General features: G+C 43.0%; 1 protein-coding gene across 7 annotated transcripts in view; it reads right to left on the reverse strand.

Moving 5' to 3' along the window:
* The window catches only part of CSMD3 (CUB and Sushi multiple domains 3), a 1,041,917-nt gene that overhangs the window by 749,477 nt on the left and 275,704 nt on the right, over window positions 1-16,736 (reverse strand). For all 7 annotated transcript variants that reach the window (XR_008306202.1, XM_053246219.1, XM_053246218.1 and 4 more), the window contains exon 4: window positions 3,767-3,961. Coding sequence is in view for 6 of the 7 variants with exons in the window: in XM_053246219.1 (XP_053102194.1) it covers window positions 3,767-3,961 (195 nt within the window). In the remaining variant the exon portion in view is untranslated. The remainder of the gene's footprint in view (window positions 1-3,766; window positions 3,962-16,736) is intronic.

The following is a 16,736-nucleotide window of genomic DNA, read 5'->3' on the forward strand; positions in this document are numbered from 1 at the left end:
GGTGCCTGTCCCCCACCCCCCACCCCGCCAATAACTGGTGCCCTAGTGGCCGCCTAGGTCTGCCTAATGGGTCTGCTGTTCCTGTTTGTTGTCGTTGTAATGAGATAGCAATATCAGGCACCTTGAGTTTTCTCACACAGGGGCTTTACCCCAAATTTCCTCCTGAAGGGAAGGTGTGTGTTCCTGCTGAGGTCAGTTCATCAATCTGCTGCTGAGGTCAGCTGGTCAATCCAGTGAGGTCAGTGGGAATCCGCTGAGGATTCCCGCTGAGGTCAGTTCAATGTCTTTGGAAGCACCCCACACACAAATTGGACTATTCCTTCTGGATTTTACTTCATTCTGGTTTATGTCTCAGTTTTTAAAATCCTGAATTACCCCAGAGTTTTTGGAGAGTTTTGGGAGAGAAACGCAGCAGGCACTGATGTAAGTCTTCACATTAACAGGATAAGAGTAAGTCACGCCTATGAAATGCAAATACTGTAGAAAGCTGCCAAGAGGCAAAGAGTGGATTTCTCTCTTTTCTCCTCTTTGAATGTTTTTGGAGGGGGGAGATGGGAGAATCTGAAGTCTGCAGAGGGCTTTCCTTGCTGAAAATGAGTATTTCCTTGCTATCCAAGGATCATGCCATCCAAGCAAGAAGTGGGCTGCAAAAGCAGAGGCAATACTTTAGGAAGGCTGACAAATGCTGGTGACCTGGGTGTGTGTGTTGAGGTTGTGGGGGAAGGGAAAGAAAGCCAAGGCTGATGGCTAGTTAAGCAGAAGTGTGTATGTGTTTCAACAGAGCCAGATCATAGAGGGGTTTTTAATTGCCATACCAAACCCTTGGAAAAAAGGGAGGCATGGCGTCCTGTCTCCTCTAGGAAGCCATTGGCCACAAGCAAAACATGGAAGTGAGCTGCATGTGAACTTACACAAAAGAAAACTCGGAGCAGAGAGGAAGGAGCTGCTTCCTTAACGCTATGAGTTTGATTCAAAGTGGCTTCACTGGCTGGAGAGTCAGAGAGCTGGAAGCCCTGGCTGTAAAGGCTCCTGGTTTTTAAAGTCCCCCTAAAATGTGGTGGGTGCGTGAAAATCACTGGATTTTGAACCAGCCATATGTGTCATTGGAGAATGAATGCAGTGGGGAGCAGAGCTTGCTGTACAGGAGAAAGAACCTGAACTGGCTCCTGTAGATAGGTGCATTTGTATGCAACCTAAGACTTTCTTGTCAGACATAGAACAAGCTTTCCTTCCTATTGATCCTAGTTGCAATAGGACACAAATTACACATTAGACTGAGCCTAGAGAGAAGTGAGCTTGCTGAGCTTGGATCAGATTGCTTTGAAAATAAATAGAACTATATCTCATTAAACTGGACTTATTTCCTAGCTAAATATGAGTTTGACCCCAAGCCCCCTATATTCCCAAGTAGCGCTCAGAAAAAAATACACTCCCCAGCAGGCACTGGTTCTGAATAGCATCAAGGCTGTTTATGACTTTGCAGCAGCAACCCTGGGGTGCAGTGTTACCGTGACATAACACTGCATATCATGTCAGCCAGCATCTCTACACTCAGCTGTCTGATTCTTAAAATGGTCAACCATGACAAGCCATTCTGGAATTTCTGCTTTCAAAAGCCATATGTTCAGTACACATACAACCTGTGTACAATGTACACATGTACAGTTTGCATGTTATGTTCAACCCATGTATAGTAACCCATGCCTAATTTGTACCTTGCAGTTGGGGGGTTCTATACCCAGGTTCACTTTTAAAGTGAATGCATGTACAGTCATTTATACAAAAAAATGTACATGTGTACAGATAATGTACAGACAATGTACACATGTACAGTTTGCATGTTATGTTCAACCCATGTATAGTAACCCATGCCCAATTTGTACCTTGCGGTTGGGGGGGTTCTATACCCAGGTTCACTTTTAAAGTGAATGCATGTACAGTCATTTATACAAAAAATGTACATGTGTACAGATATCTGTACACATATTCAACATAATGCCTGAACAGGGCTAAAGACATGCATATAAATAGGCATATCCCACTCAGTGAATGCAGTGAACGTTGTGAACAATCTATATTTCCACACAATAACTTCTCAAAACTGTATCCAAATCATTTTTATTTTGGGGAACAGGCAATGATATCAATAGTAAGAACCTTAAAGATTGCCTGAGAAGGTGGTGGTGGAGAGGGTTGTATGAATAAGATTAAATTCAGATAACTGCCAGTGCCATAACAGGAAAAACAGGGCTACAGCTGGTTTTGTGACTAAATTTCTCTTAATTTAACCTAGAGCAACAATTATTTCACAAGTATTTTTTTAATATTTAAATCAAATCATGAGATCTGCCACACATAAGGCACTTACATCTGTTCTAACAGGCACAGTATTAATCAGCACACTACATATATTTCTAAAGCAAATAGTGTCAACAGACTCAGCAGGCACATATACAACTGCAAAAGCAACTATTGAATTGAAATGTTTCATTTTGAGGATTTTAAGATGGAATTTTTCAGTCTTTAATATCTATTAATCTCATAAGTGAACAGGTAGATCTGGAAACATATTTTTCAGATCTATTGCCTGGCAGTCTTCTGCTTCTCAGCTCTTATACTGACACATGGGATGTCCCCATCCCTGAACAGATTCCGTTATCCCTTCACCAAACTACCATCTGATTTTGTGGCTAGTTGCTCCTCCATTTCCAATTTCCTGCTCTCTTTTGTCAAGCACAAATTTAATTATTCAGTTGACCTTCATGCAGAGTTAATTAATTTATTACCCAACAGTGTTCTCCGGCACTTCCATAATTAACTTACTTACCAGCTTAGTTGGTAAGCCAGAGAACTCAGAGAAGAAATACTCCATGCTTAACTTAAGTCAAATTTGAATTCCAAAACAAAATGTTACTCTTTGCTAAGCATTAATTCAGCAGCCTAAATCAGAGCTGAGTTTAAGATCCAAGTGTCATGTAGCTGAACTTGAGTTTATCTGAACCTTATCTGAAATAATGTGCACAGCCCTAACTGCCATACATTCACATAAGGGTGGGTGGGAGGGGGAGGGTTGTTATTAAAATATATGCACAAATAACTTCAGCAGTTCCATTTTTTGCACGAATAACCAGTAAAACCCAGGAACTGCTAGTGAAAGTGAGCTTGGTCACAAATTAGCTTTAAAATATTGTTTACGACTGCATTTTATTTAGAGTGTAAGTGATTTTATGGCCATGTTTTATAATAGCTATTTATTTTGATGAGTTGTAACTATCACCAAGACTCTTGAATAGTCTTATTGTTGACTAAAACTGACACACTGTTATTTTTAATGTATTTATCCATAATATTCTTTACTACAATGATGAACTCATTTTAATAAGATGATTTATTGATTTACCAAATCAAATATAATAACTATCTCCCCTTTTCTTTACCGGAATAAATTAACATTGGCATTATAGTTCAGAAGAGTATATAAAAAACCCAGCTCACACTGTGATCTACTAAAAAGCTAAAATATACAGCATTTCATTCATAGTAAATTTCCACCATTGTGCTCTGAAAGTAGATATTTACATTCACAACATAGTAAGAAACCCCAGTTTATGAGTGTACCATACATTATAGCTATCATGATAACATAAAATAAAGTTAGGTACAATCTAGCCAAAGTCAAGCGCTTTTATGTACCCATCATTTCAGTAAGAAATTAGTGGTACTTAAACATGCTTAACTTGGGCTGAATATTATTCTTTTGTCTTACCCCTGCAGATAGGAACTGGAAAATCCCAGGATGCTGTGTTTACAGAGTTGGCTATACAGGTGAGTAGGGGGTGTCCATCCAGGATGTATCCCGTCACACAACTGTATCGGATTTTGTCACCGACATCAAACCTTGTTCCATACAAGACACCTTTGGGTGGAACTCCAGGATTTCCACAAGAACTACTTTGTAATTCTATAAAAGAAGAAAAGAATTATGTATCATTACTATGAATAGCAGTGTAGTACCCAATGCTACAGAAGGGCATGAGACCAACTCAATAAATTTATTCCTAACTGTGCAGCCACAACAGAAGAAGGAATTGTTGTTTAACTATACAAGTGCCAGAGTGCTCATAGAGTCTTTCAGAGGTGCCTGTGTTCAGAACCAGGAAGTCACTTGCTAGAAATTCCCAGGATTTGCCCCCACAAATTTGGCTTCAGAATTCTCAGTGGGCGTACTCAGTTATGCTCTTAGCTAATTTTCCCTTAGTTATTTTTCCTTTTTATTATGAGGATTTTAAACAGTAATTACTGAAACATCATCAGCTGAATTTTGGAGGAATGCTAAAAATACATCAGACATTTAGAAATATATATTATCTGTGGTGAAAAAAAAGTCACCAAAACTTAGAAACCTCTTTTTAGGAATTAAAAACTTTAACTGCTGTACCTCAGCCATTTTGCAACAGATTTGCACTGCATTTGGTGTCTCTTGCCCCCAGTTGATATTTGCATGATTTCAGAGGAATTGGATGGCTACCTTTGACTTTATAAGCAATAGAATGTCCAGGGCTTATAATGGCAGAATGTTAAAAACACTCCTCATCTATACTGACTGTGCCAGTATAATAGAATAGTATCTATCTATACTATTATACTGACTATACCAGTATAATACCTACTGTGATGTGCTGACTACAGAGAGAATAAAGAAAGAAAAAAGTCAGCTAATTCAAGATTCCTATCAGATTTGCTTATGATCAGACAGAACTTTGCTACATTGCTTGAAATATCATCATTCAGATCAGATAAGACAATGGACATTAAAAAGGTCTGGTCGCCCAGGAAAACTGGTCAAAACAGTTATTTCATTTGAATTGACCAACAAGTCAATAACACTGAGAAAGAAAGAAAGAAAGAAAGAAAGAAAGAAAGAAAGAAAGAAAGAAAGAAAGAAAGAAAGAAAGAAAGAAAGAAACTTTTAAAATGTATTAAATATAGCCATAGTGAATTAGCTGCCAAACCCAGCTTCCAGGTTTCCCCTTCCCTCTACTGTTGGACTAAGAGGAACCCTTCTGCAGGCCTGTATTAAGAGCTCTGTTTGGGGACTGTTAATAAACCAGTCAAATTATGAGCTCCTTTGTGGAGTCTGGATCCCATAGTCAATGTTCAAAAGACAACACAAGCAACCGGCAGTGTATAATTACTTACTGTGGACTTTTTCAAGAACTCAAGATCTGTGGATAAATAATGTCCATACATTGGGGCAGAGTATGGTGTTCTCTCCTCCTCAGGGTTCATTATCCATGGATAATGAATTTTGGAAGCGGGTTGTAGCATCCACCTTTTGTGCTATATAGAGCTATGGGTAATTTCACAGGCCCACACAGCACAAGCACATAGCTTTATAGCTATGTGTAATTGCATAGTTCTGCTATAACTATGTACATTCACATATGTATTTTAACATCTTTTAATCATAAATTGCAGAAACCTACCTCAATACTTCGATGCTAGGAAATTACAAATGCTTATGTATTGTAAGTAGTATGTGATGAAATGTCTGCTGAGAAGCCTCTGAAGCCTTCTTCAGTACATGTCATGCAGTTCTCTGGATTCGAAGCAATGAGTCTACTAAACTAAGTTAATTCGTAGGATGGCTTCACACAACATGCCAGAAGAGGAACAACTGCTTCCTCTGGCTCGAACCACAAGTCCCAGTCCCTGTATGTAGTCCATATCCGTCCATGTCAGGTCGCCAATGCTGGGTCCCCTCCTAGACCCAACATCCACTGGCCCACTTCAAATGTAGATTATAGAAGATGGCTGGTGGAGGGGGAACCTGACATTGGCAGGTTTGGATATGTGCTGGGACCAGATTTGCATCTCGCACTGAGGATGTGCATTGTCCAGTAACCAGCAGCTCTGCTTTCAGCATGTTGTGTGAAGCCACTCATAGGAGGCCTTCTAGTCCAATCTCCTTGTCTATTCCTACACTGATCAGAGGGTTGGACTCAAAGACCTCCACTGTCCTTTGCAAATCTAAAATTCTATGAATTAACTCAGCTTCCAGGATCCAAAGAATTGCAGGAGTAGTCCCATGTGCTGAAGGGGGCTTTTGAACTTGGTATCCTCAAACAGCAGTTTCCTCCATCCCACATGGCAAACTGCTTTGGAAATTGAAGTGACTCTCAGATTGTGATATGACATGAGGAGTTTGCTGTTTGAAAAAAATAATTCAAAAATTACACATGATACACCCATGCTTTCAAGGGCACCTGAAGTCACTCTTTGAATCCTAGCCACTAAGTGTTAGCTGCCAATATCCTTTTCTCTCTCTTCCCAGATTGTGCTTCTTAATATGAAAGCATTTTAGGTGCTGTCACAGTTGATTGCTTATTACCATTGAATTGCTGGTGGGGGTGGGAACCAGCAAGAAAGTTAGTGGATTCATTTGGCATACTTCCACAAAAGTCAATGCAATAGACTAGATACCATTATCCAAATTCTTCACTCATAATATTTAATTTTCATTCGTTCTCCAGTTCCTCCCCATTATATTAAGTCCCTGTCAACATAATTGCCAATATATTAAAATAATTTATTGTCAATACAGAACACACCAGATTATGTAATCATTCAGTGCTGCTAGATGGTTCATAATTAATTTCCCCACATGCACCCTGGGCTTCAATTTTTCAATAAGAACTGCTAGTTACCAATACTTTCATCCATAAAAGCAGAACAAAACTCATTTGCTATGAGTATTATACATAACCAAGAGGAAGCAATTGTGTTTCTAATTTTTCATTATCATTATCGTTTCATGGGTACTGGGGTATCAGCTGAAATCTAGTATTTTCAATAATCTGCTTTTATTCTAAAGTAGCAGGTAAGGTATTTTGCACACTCGGCACATAATCAAGGCAGATCTTTAGACCTCTGCAGTGTTTAATTTGTTAAACTGGAGGTCATCTTTCAAAACAGTTTCGCCTAAGACCACGCAGTTCTGCTTGACCCGTAAGATTGGGCAGAGAGGCTCTCCTGCACACTATGCCTGTGTTGCCTCCACAGTCAGGGGCAGAGGCACCATTGCGCAAATGGGTTCAAAAAATCCAGGCCGCACCACTCAGGGGCCACAGCCTGTGCCCCAGCCACAACCCCTGCGGCTCCATTTTGAGCAGCTTAGCCCAACACTGGCTTCCCTGCCTGGTCAGGAATGCATCTCCCTGCCTTCTTAAAGCAGGGAGAGCCACTCCCGGCCACACTGCGAACGTGGTGCTGGATGAGAATGTGCTAGAAATGGGGCACACAGCCCCATTTGCAAGCAAAACACCGCCCCCTGAGTCTGACATCAGACACTGTGTCTGATGTCAGATGCAGGTGTCGTGGCTGGGAGGCCCACCGGCGGTGGCCGGAACAGGGGCCACCCAGGGGTGTAACTACCATTAGGCAAGGGGAGGCGGCTTCCTGGGGGCCCCCACACCTCGAGGGCCCCCCCAGAGGCAAGTCACATGTGAAGTGAGTGTGTGTGTATCAGCGAGGGGCCCATTTTAAAATTTTGTCTCTGGGCCCACTCCAGCCTCGTTATGCCCCTGGGGCCACCGCTGGCCTCCCTACACACCTGTCCACAGTTTTATAAGGTGTATAATGCATTTAGAGTACAGAGCCATGCTATTAGTCTTACTGCTAAGTCTATGTAGTTAGAGTTTCTTAGTCTATGTGCCACAGAATTAGCCAGAAGTGTCTAAGCAGAGATCTACTGGTAGAGTCTGTCTAGTAATCAGTGTATAAAGGATTTCTTATAAAGGTCTTTTCCCTCAGCCCATCAATCCTGTGCTAGTATTTCTGCATTTGTGTTAGGTTCCCCGCTGCCATCCCCAATGCCTTCAGCCATGAGAGCTCTTCAAAGGAAGCTTTTATAGTGGGTTAAATCACAATCCTTTCACTTTCCCCTTCACAATCTCCATAGGAGTGAAGCTCCAGTTACTTTGAACTTCACTTTGCTCCATAGCATCCTTAAGATGTACTTCCAGTGTGTAAGTCTTTATATGTTTGGAAGGGGGGGGGGCAAAAACCAAAACCCTACTTAAAATTCTTGCCTGTGTAATGTTCACTCGAGCAACATTACCTGAGATCTTGGATGCTCTGAAATGTGCCTCCTTCCAAAGTACAATTGGTAGTGACACAAACTGAACCATTTCTGCTTTGCCACAGCTCTTTAGGACTTCCAGTCTGTTGATCACCAGTTCACTAAATTCTCTGTGCCCACACTATGCACAGGCTGCAGGCCTTTGCGTGAGTGAGTGCCATGCCTGGAAAAGTAGCAGGGTGGCAGCTGAGCAGGTAAGGACCTGCTTTCCTGCTCCTTAAGGGAGGTGCTCCTTGCCTCGCCGGCACCTGCATGAACGGCTCGTGCAAATCCCTGCTTTAGACTATGTTTGATTCCTTTGATTCCTTTGCTCTTTGTGCATTTTAATAATTGGCTGTTATGCTTATGTTTGCTGTGTATGGTTTTATTGCTGCTGTTTTATTGTATTTTTAAAGTTTGTTTGTGATTGTAAGACCCCTTGAATTCAGCTGGTGAAGATTTGATAGGCTATAAATCTTTTAAATAAATAAATGAAATTTTAATAGATATAAAAAGGACTAAGTATACTAAGAGCATTAGAACAAAAGAAGAACATAAGACTTAAGGACTTATGGGTTGCAGACTTCTGGGACTTAAGGACTTATGGGCCTAGTGTAGCACCCTGTCTCCAACAGTGGCCAGCTGAATGCTTCCAGGAAGCCCACACGTACCACTGGAGTCAACAGCCCTCTTCTGATGTTTGCAAACCAAGTGGTTCTTAGAGGTATTCTGCCTCTGAACCTGGATAATAGCCATTGATAGGCCCATCCTCCATAAGCAAATACATTTTCAAAATTATTATATACACTCGACAAATGCAGTGGCTGATACCCAGATTAATAAAGCAATAGTGTAGTACCAGTGCTTCTGAAGAGGCCCAGATTAATGCTGCACTTGTGCTTGCAGTGGGGGATAGGATGACCTCCCCTTGCCCTGGAAGCACCGTGTGCCACTTAAAAATATGTCCCTGAGGGTTGTGCTCAATTAGAGTGACACCCCTGCCTGGTTAGCAATAATTATGGTTTTTACTGTAGTGCCTCAAGCAGCATAGCCGTAACTAAAGCTAACCATATCTTGCTCTCAAATGAGAGATTGAAAATAGCTTCCAATCCTGGTATCTTCCTCTGATTTGATGGCTACTATGGTTATGGGTGCTGTAGTTATACCACTTCTGATGGCATAATAAACTATGTTATATCACTAACCAGGAAGGAAAGGGGGGCATTTGCAGAGACAGGGATAGAATGAAAGGAGAGAGCAGTGGCGGCCTGTCCTGGTGGGGCAGGGTGGTGAAAATGAGCCTTGAGTGAAATGAGCCTCATTTCCACTCTTCTCACCCCACCCTAGTTGCCTTGCTCTCCCTCTCCTTGCCCCACTGGCCCAGGAATGGGGGCTGGTCATTCACCAGGTCCCTCAATCCAGTAAAGGACTTACTCACATGTCTGGGCTTAATGTGGTGGCAGGGTGAGGCAAAGTTGAGGAGGGGAAGAAGAGAGGGAACAAGTCGCACCTGCAGCTCCTTTTTCACACCCCACCCCCGCATCCCTCTGGGATGGGCTGCCACTGGGAGGGGGGATCCCATAAGCTTGCTTGGTGTTCCAAGTCTCCATGCTATGCATTGGTGATTGGGCAACAGGACATCTGAACTGGGCCATTGTTAGAAAGAAATACTTCACCACAAAAATGTACTTAACTTGTGGCCCCGCTAATTATAATTTGCCCTCACAAATTAAAACCTGTCCTCAACCATCACTCAACTGTAGCTTTAGTTGGATAATCTACTAATGAAACCTATTAAACCTTGTGGCCCTACTTTTAAACTAGGAAGAAAGGACAAGAATGAGAGTCAGATTTGCACAATTTCCATCCAAACAGAGGAAGCAGAAGTGGAAGCAAGGGAAGATGATACTTTTTAATGCCTTATATTACATAGTCTTAGAATACAGAACACCTGTGACAAATCTTGTATGTTATTACTGTGGATAATATCAGATTATAATATTTTATCTAGTAATGTTTTGTGTTTTGTTGTTTGGAAGTTTGAAGCAGTTATAAAACAGACCAGTGAAGAGTCAAGGCAAGTCACAGGATGAGGGCAACCAAGATGGTCAGGGGCCTAGAGCACCTTTCTTATGAGGCTAGGCTACAACACCTGGGGCTATTTAGTTTAGAAAAAAGATGACTGCAGGGAGACATGATAGAGGTCTATAAAATCATGCATGGTGTGGAGAAAGTGGATAGAGAGAAATTCTTCTCCCTCTCACATAATACTAGAACAAGTGTCATCCCATGAAATTGATTGCCAGGAAATTGAGAACTGACAAATGGAAGTACTGTTTCACACAACGCATAATCAACTTGTGGAATTCTCTGCCATGAGATGTGGTGACAGCCAACAACCTGGATGGCTTTAAGAGGGGTTTAGATAACTTCATGGAAGAGAGGTCTATCAACAGCTACTAGTTGGAGGGCTATAAGCCGCCTCCAGCCTCAAAGGCAGGATGCTTCTTAGTACCAGTTGCAGGGGTATAACAGCAGGAGAGAGGGCATGCCCTCGACTCCTGCCTGTAGGCTTCCAGCGGCATCTGGTGGGCCACTGTGTGAAACAGGATGCTGGACTAGATGGGCCTTGGGCCTGATCTAGTAGGGCTGTTCTTATGTTCTTATGTTCACTGCAGCATAGATGCCACAAGCCCGATGCCATGCCATGCCCTGGTCTGTGGTAGCTGTGCAATGCAGACATACCTGAAATCACAAGCCACAAATGCAAAAGCTCTATCTGATTTAGCAAAGTCTAAGTTTGTCCTTAAAAATATTAATTCCCACAACTAATTAGAATGAAGAAGATGAGACAAGCTTGTACTTTTTTTTTAACCAATTATTTTTCACCTGAGACACAATACTGAGCTCCTAGCACAAATAGTTAGACTCAATCCATTAATTAAAGGTGTTTGTACAGAGACTTTGAACGTACTGTAAATTCTAATTGCATCTAGCAGATGTAGTAATTTATCTCCCCAAACCTCATCAATCCATCCTCTTACTTCATTAGACACTGTGCACAGTAAAAGCATGACTAGCGCTGAAAGCATAATTTCTATCCCTTCCAGCCCATAAATTATGTTTTAATAAGTGTCGAGATTGAATGTTCCAGGAAGGCTGTCCTTTCAGAAAGTTAGCTTGCTGGCCTGTAGTTCTGCATAATGGCCAGGCTTCAAAGAAATATAGATTGCCTGGAGTCTTTCATTTTGTCTGGCGAAATATAATTTTGCTTGAATTTCTTTAAATAGTTGAGGCTATAAACAGTTGATATCCATGCCATATCACCAATGGATGTTGACTTCTGCCTCATTGGCAGTTTGTCGTGCGGGATTTCATCTATTGTCACCTATGGCCTCTATTGTTAACTTCATGGAGGAGAGGTCTATCGACAGCTACTGGTCAGAGGGCTATAGGCCGCCTCCAGCCTCAAAGGCAAGATGCTTCTGAATACCAGTTGCAGGGGTATAACAGCAGGAGGAAGGGCATGCCCTCAACTCCTGCCTGTAGGCTTCCAGCGGCATCTAGTGGGCCATTGTGAGAAACAGGATGCTGGACTAGGTGGGCCTCCTTGGGCCTGATCCAGCAGGGCTGTTCTTATGTCCCATCCCCCCACAAAAAGCCTGAAACAGAAAATAAACAAATAAACCCTGCTGGGTATGTAATACTCATTGTGAAGTCCTCTGGATCCAGACCATTGTGCGTTGCTTTTTAAAAAGTTGCTTGTAGGAGTGGTACTGGCCCAAATAGGTGGTTAGAACTATGGAGGAGAATATTCTCTATCCACTCTTGTTTTGAATTTTCTTTGCTGGGGGAATCATCTCCCCTCTCATCTCTCAGATTCCACCACACACAGGAATAATCTGCAAATTGTAAGAGGCTACTTGGGGGCATGGCTAACAGAGGGAGCAGACTTTCAGAATATATTAAGCATGTTCAGGGGGTAAAAACCCAATGAACTGAAACTTCTGTGTTGATTTTTCAGGCTCCAGTCTAAAAAGATTGCGCTAGCAACCTCAGGAGCTGATTTTGCAAAACAAAGCAATAAATATACAGTACAACTATTCAGTGCTCCTCCCCTGGTCCACCCCACACTGTCCTGTGTCCCTCGCTTACTTGGCATCCCTTACACTCTGTATCTATTATATTCCCTTGTATGTCTCTTGTTCAATGACTCTGTTCACTGACTTGTTGACTCTGAACACATATTGAGTGCCTGTTCAGTTCTGGTCTACAGTATGACACCAATCTGCTTTGTATGAATCTTAGCATGTCCAGAGTTCCTGAGCACGTGCAAAATCATCACAGCTGCACCTGCGTTCATGCGCAGGAGTAAGAAATGTGGCGCAGCGATTAAAGCATAGTGTGGGGGAACCCAAGTCTCCAAATCACCTTCTCAGCCATGAGGCTAAGCAGGTGATCGTGTGTCAGTGACTTGTTCTCAGCCTAACCTACCCCACAGGATTGTTGTGATGGGAAAAGAGGAATTGTAGGACTGGAGAGCTAGAAGGGTACTTGGAGATCTCCAGCCCTCTGCTCAGTGCAGGGAATTGTTAAAACACCCTGACAAATGGCCAAATAGCTGTCACAGTGAAGAGATACCAGTGGTAGGTGATGCTGTAGCAGTTGCCCAGAGTGAGCAGGGGGCTGGATGAGAATCCTAGGACTCTGCACATGCTAAGTTTCATACAAAGTGAATTGAGGTCGTAACAAAGATTTCAACCAGGAAAATACAGTAGCTCATATGCATAATTCCTACACTATCACCACTCTTGATTTTTGCAGTCACCTGGCATATTCATTTTTCACATAGCATAAACAGGGATCCTCAATGTTGGGCCCCCAGATGTTCTTGAACTTCAACTCCCATAATCCCCAGCCCAAGGGCACTGGGCCTGGGGATTATGGGAGTTGAATTCCAAGAACATCTGGGGGCCCAACGTTGAGGATCCCTGGCATACAAGTTCTTTCAAACATTCAAGCAGCATAAGGTTCAGTCCTCCACATGACTATGGTTTCAGATATCACTGGAGACTGCTTGTTTGGCATCCCTCCTATGGCAATAGGAACCCAATTTTCCTGGGTTAGATCCTATGGATGGCAACATTTTCCTGCGTTGGAAGGTGTCTTCTGTTCACAGAAGAACTGCTCTACACCTTATGCTCTCAAAGTAAAATTAAATCTAAAGGTGCTCTTCTGCCTGTGCAATGTCTTGTACAAACAGAATCATGAACTGTATGAACTCTTGTACATGCCCTTCTACAAACATTCTACTCGCATTTTTGGACACCCTCCCTTTGTACTAAAACCTAACACATCATCCTAAGCTTTGAGACAAGAAATATCATAATTGTTCTCTATTGTAGTATTAAAAAAAAAATTCCACCCACATTTCCTATATACAAATCTGAACAGATTTGGAGAATTAGCATTTTCATAGTTTATTTTGTATGGAAACGAGATCTGTTCCCTCAACATTTGCAATGCAAGTCATCCTATTTTACAGTATTCAGAAATAAAACTCTGAGGGAAAATTCTTCATACAACATTTCCGGCAAGTCTTTGCATTTCTTATTCCATTCTTGTTCTGCATGAAGAACTCTTGTTAATGTCAGTGGGAGTTTTGAGGAAAAACTTTGTGTAAAGTATGCTTCAGAGAGTCTTCCTTAACAGAGATGGGCAAATGTTCTTTGAACATTTAATTAGCAAAAATTCCCTTATTTGTAAATATTAACTAAAGTCATTCAAATTAAATACTTCTTACAATTATACTTTTAGATGGAAACTCTGAACAGAGGAAACATTTACCCAGAGTAGACTAGCATCAGGTTTACATACAAATTAATTTCTGACACGTGTCAGGATTTGAGATCTACAATCCTGGCTGTTGTGCCATATGGACCCAACAGCTTTTGTCACAGGAGTGCCGGAGCAGGGATCTTGGTCCCTCAAAAATAATATCGTGTTATTCTTATACTTATTGAAAGTCAAATTATTTGTTTTCTTTTCAGAAGTTCCTTGCTGGCTCCCCAAATGCTGGAATATTAGAACAGGCTTAAGCAAGCATTAGGGAGTAGCTCTTCTCATTTTTAATACTAGGGTTAAATCAGGGATTCCTAAAATTTGGTCCAACTTTGGTTGTTGGACTACAACTACCATCATCCCTGGCTAATAGCTATTGTGCCTGGGGATGACAGGAGTTATAGTCCAACATCATCTGGGGACTCAGGTTTGAGAAACCCTAGGGTAAATGAACGTGCATTAGGGGTGTGCACAAACCGATGTCAAATCTATTCACATCAAAATCAGCTGATCTGGCAGTTTGATCGTGAACCAGACTGGGGCTAGTTCGGTCTGTGACCGAACCAAACCAAGCCCTGTTTGAGAGAACCGGTTCGACACTGAAGGACGGTGGTGATGGACCAGCAAGAAAGGGAGTCTAAGGTTCTTACTGGCTCAACCCAGCTTGGCTGCTGGTGCTGCCATTCGCTGCCCCCCCCAGCCCAATCGCCAGATCGCTCTTCAAGCATGCCACCTGTATGGTGGTGGTAGTGGTGGTGGTGGTAGTGGTGTGGTTCCAGCCTCTGCACATCCATGGAGGCCAGAACTGTGCTGCCACCATGTGAGCAACTTGCTTACAGAGCGATCCAGTGAATGCGCTGCACTGAAGGGTAGGGGTGTGCACGGAACCACACAGATGCAGTCCGGCACTGTGGAGGGGGTTCCTCTAAGGGCGGGGAGGGTTTACTTACCCCTCCCGCCGCTTTGCCCCCTCCAGCACTCGTATTTACTGTAGAAATTGGGGCAGCAGGATACCTCCCTGCCGCCCCTTGCCCCTCCGCAATGCAAAAGGCTCCGGCAAGCCTTTTGCGCACGCGCACGTCACGCACGAGCTTCACGTCTCCCTGACGCCGGAGGCCCGGTCTACCCGGCCTCGGCCCCTGCCGGCGGGTAGACCTGCCGCCCCAATTTCTACAGTAAATACGAGCACTGGAGCGGGCAAAGCGGCGGGAGGGGTAAGTAAACCCTCCCCTCCCTTAAAGGAATCCCCTCCACCCGGACCGGACCGGCCAGGTCCGAACCGGTCTGGACGGTCCGGAGACCTTTACAATGGCCTCCGGACCGGTCCGGACCCATCCCTACTGAGGGGTGGCTCATGGCAGAGTCAGCAGCCATACTGGGACATTAAGAAACTTAGCCTGCCTTACTTACCACTTCCCCACCACCCTTCAGTGGATTCCCCCACCCCTTTACTTGTAAAGGGGGAATCTTCACTGGTTTCCCCTTTAGAAATATTGCCGCTAAAACTGCCAAACTGGTTTGGTCAACTGGACCCGACTGGCCGGTCAGTTCAACCAGCCTGGTTTGGCAGAATGCAGTTCAGTTCAAATTTGATTCGAATTCAAACTGAACCATGATTTGGGGTTTATAAAAGTAAAGCAAAGTGAGCCGTCGAGTCGGTGTCGACTCCTGGAGACCACAGAGCCCTGTGGTTGTCTTTGGGAGAATACACGAGGGGTTTACCATTACCATCTCTTGTGTAGTATGAGATGATGTCTTTCAGAATCCTCCTATATCGCTGCTGCCCAATATAGGTGTTTCCCATAGTCTGGGAAACATACCAGCGGGGATTCAAACAGGCAACCTCTGGCTTGCTTGTCAAGTCATTCCCCATCCCCGCTGCACCATTAGGTTTGTGCATACCCCTAATGTGCATAGATGGGAGAGTGGAATCATAGTGGCAGAAGCCTTCTCTGACTTTAGCTGTATCTGCAGAAGACTTTCTGAATGTGATCAGGAACCCTGTCACTGTATCCACATAGGTTGAGAGAGAAGGTCACCATAAAGATTTCCTCACTACACACATTCATATAATCCTAGAGCAGTGGCTCCCAACCTCCAGATGTTGCTGAACATCAATTCCCATCAACACCAGCTACAATTTATTGGGATGGGATAATGGCAGTTATAGTTCAGCAACATCTGGAGGCCCCCAGGTTGGGAACCACTGCCCTAGAGTAATGAGGAGGGCTTTTGACTCACTATAATCAAGCCAAGTGTGGAAATTTCAATAATCTTTTCAATTAATGTTTTCCATGGACATCTTTCCTTTCTCTTGACGGCAAGAAATGATGTTGCTATCTACTTTCTCAATGGAAATATCAAATCTACATTTTAGGCTACCAGCTTGAATCACCTGTATGTTCTTTTACTTAATTGTTCATAACCTCTCCCCAAGCAATTTAGACAAGTTTACTGCTCATTGCTGTGGCTTTTAGGTGGATTTTCGCATTACACATAGGTAACAGAGTATGAAACATACACACTTCTATAACATATGAAGGTCATGTGACTTTGAAAGAGGAAACATTCAAAGCAAATGGTGAGGATGATATGCATGTTTTACTGTCCATTAAGTACCATTCCATTCCATTCCATTACTGTCCATTCTGTTCAGGGGAAGGGGTTTTAGCTCAGTGGTAGAGTATCAGCTTTGTATGCAGAAGGTCCCAGGTTCAATCCCTGACAACTTAGGTAGGGCTTAGAAAGACTCCTGCCTGAAACTTGGAGAATCCAC

The sequence above is a fragment of the Hemicordylus capensis genome, chromosome 4, assembly GCF_027244095.1.
Source record: "Hemicordylus capensis ecotype Gifberg chromosome 4, rHemCap1.1.pri, whole genome shotgun sequence".
In the NCBI taxonomy this organism is placed as follows: Eukaryota; Metazoa; Chordata; class Lepidosauria; order Squamata; family Cordylidae; genus Hemicordylus; species Hemicordylus capensis.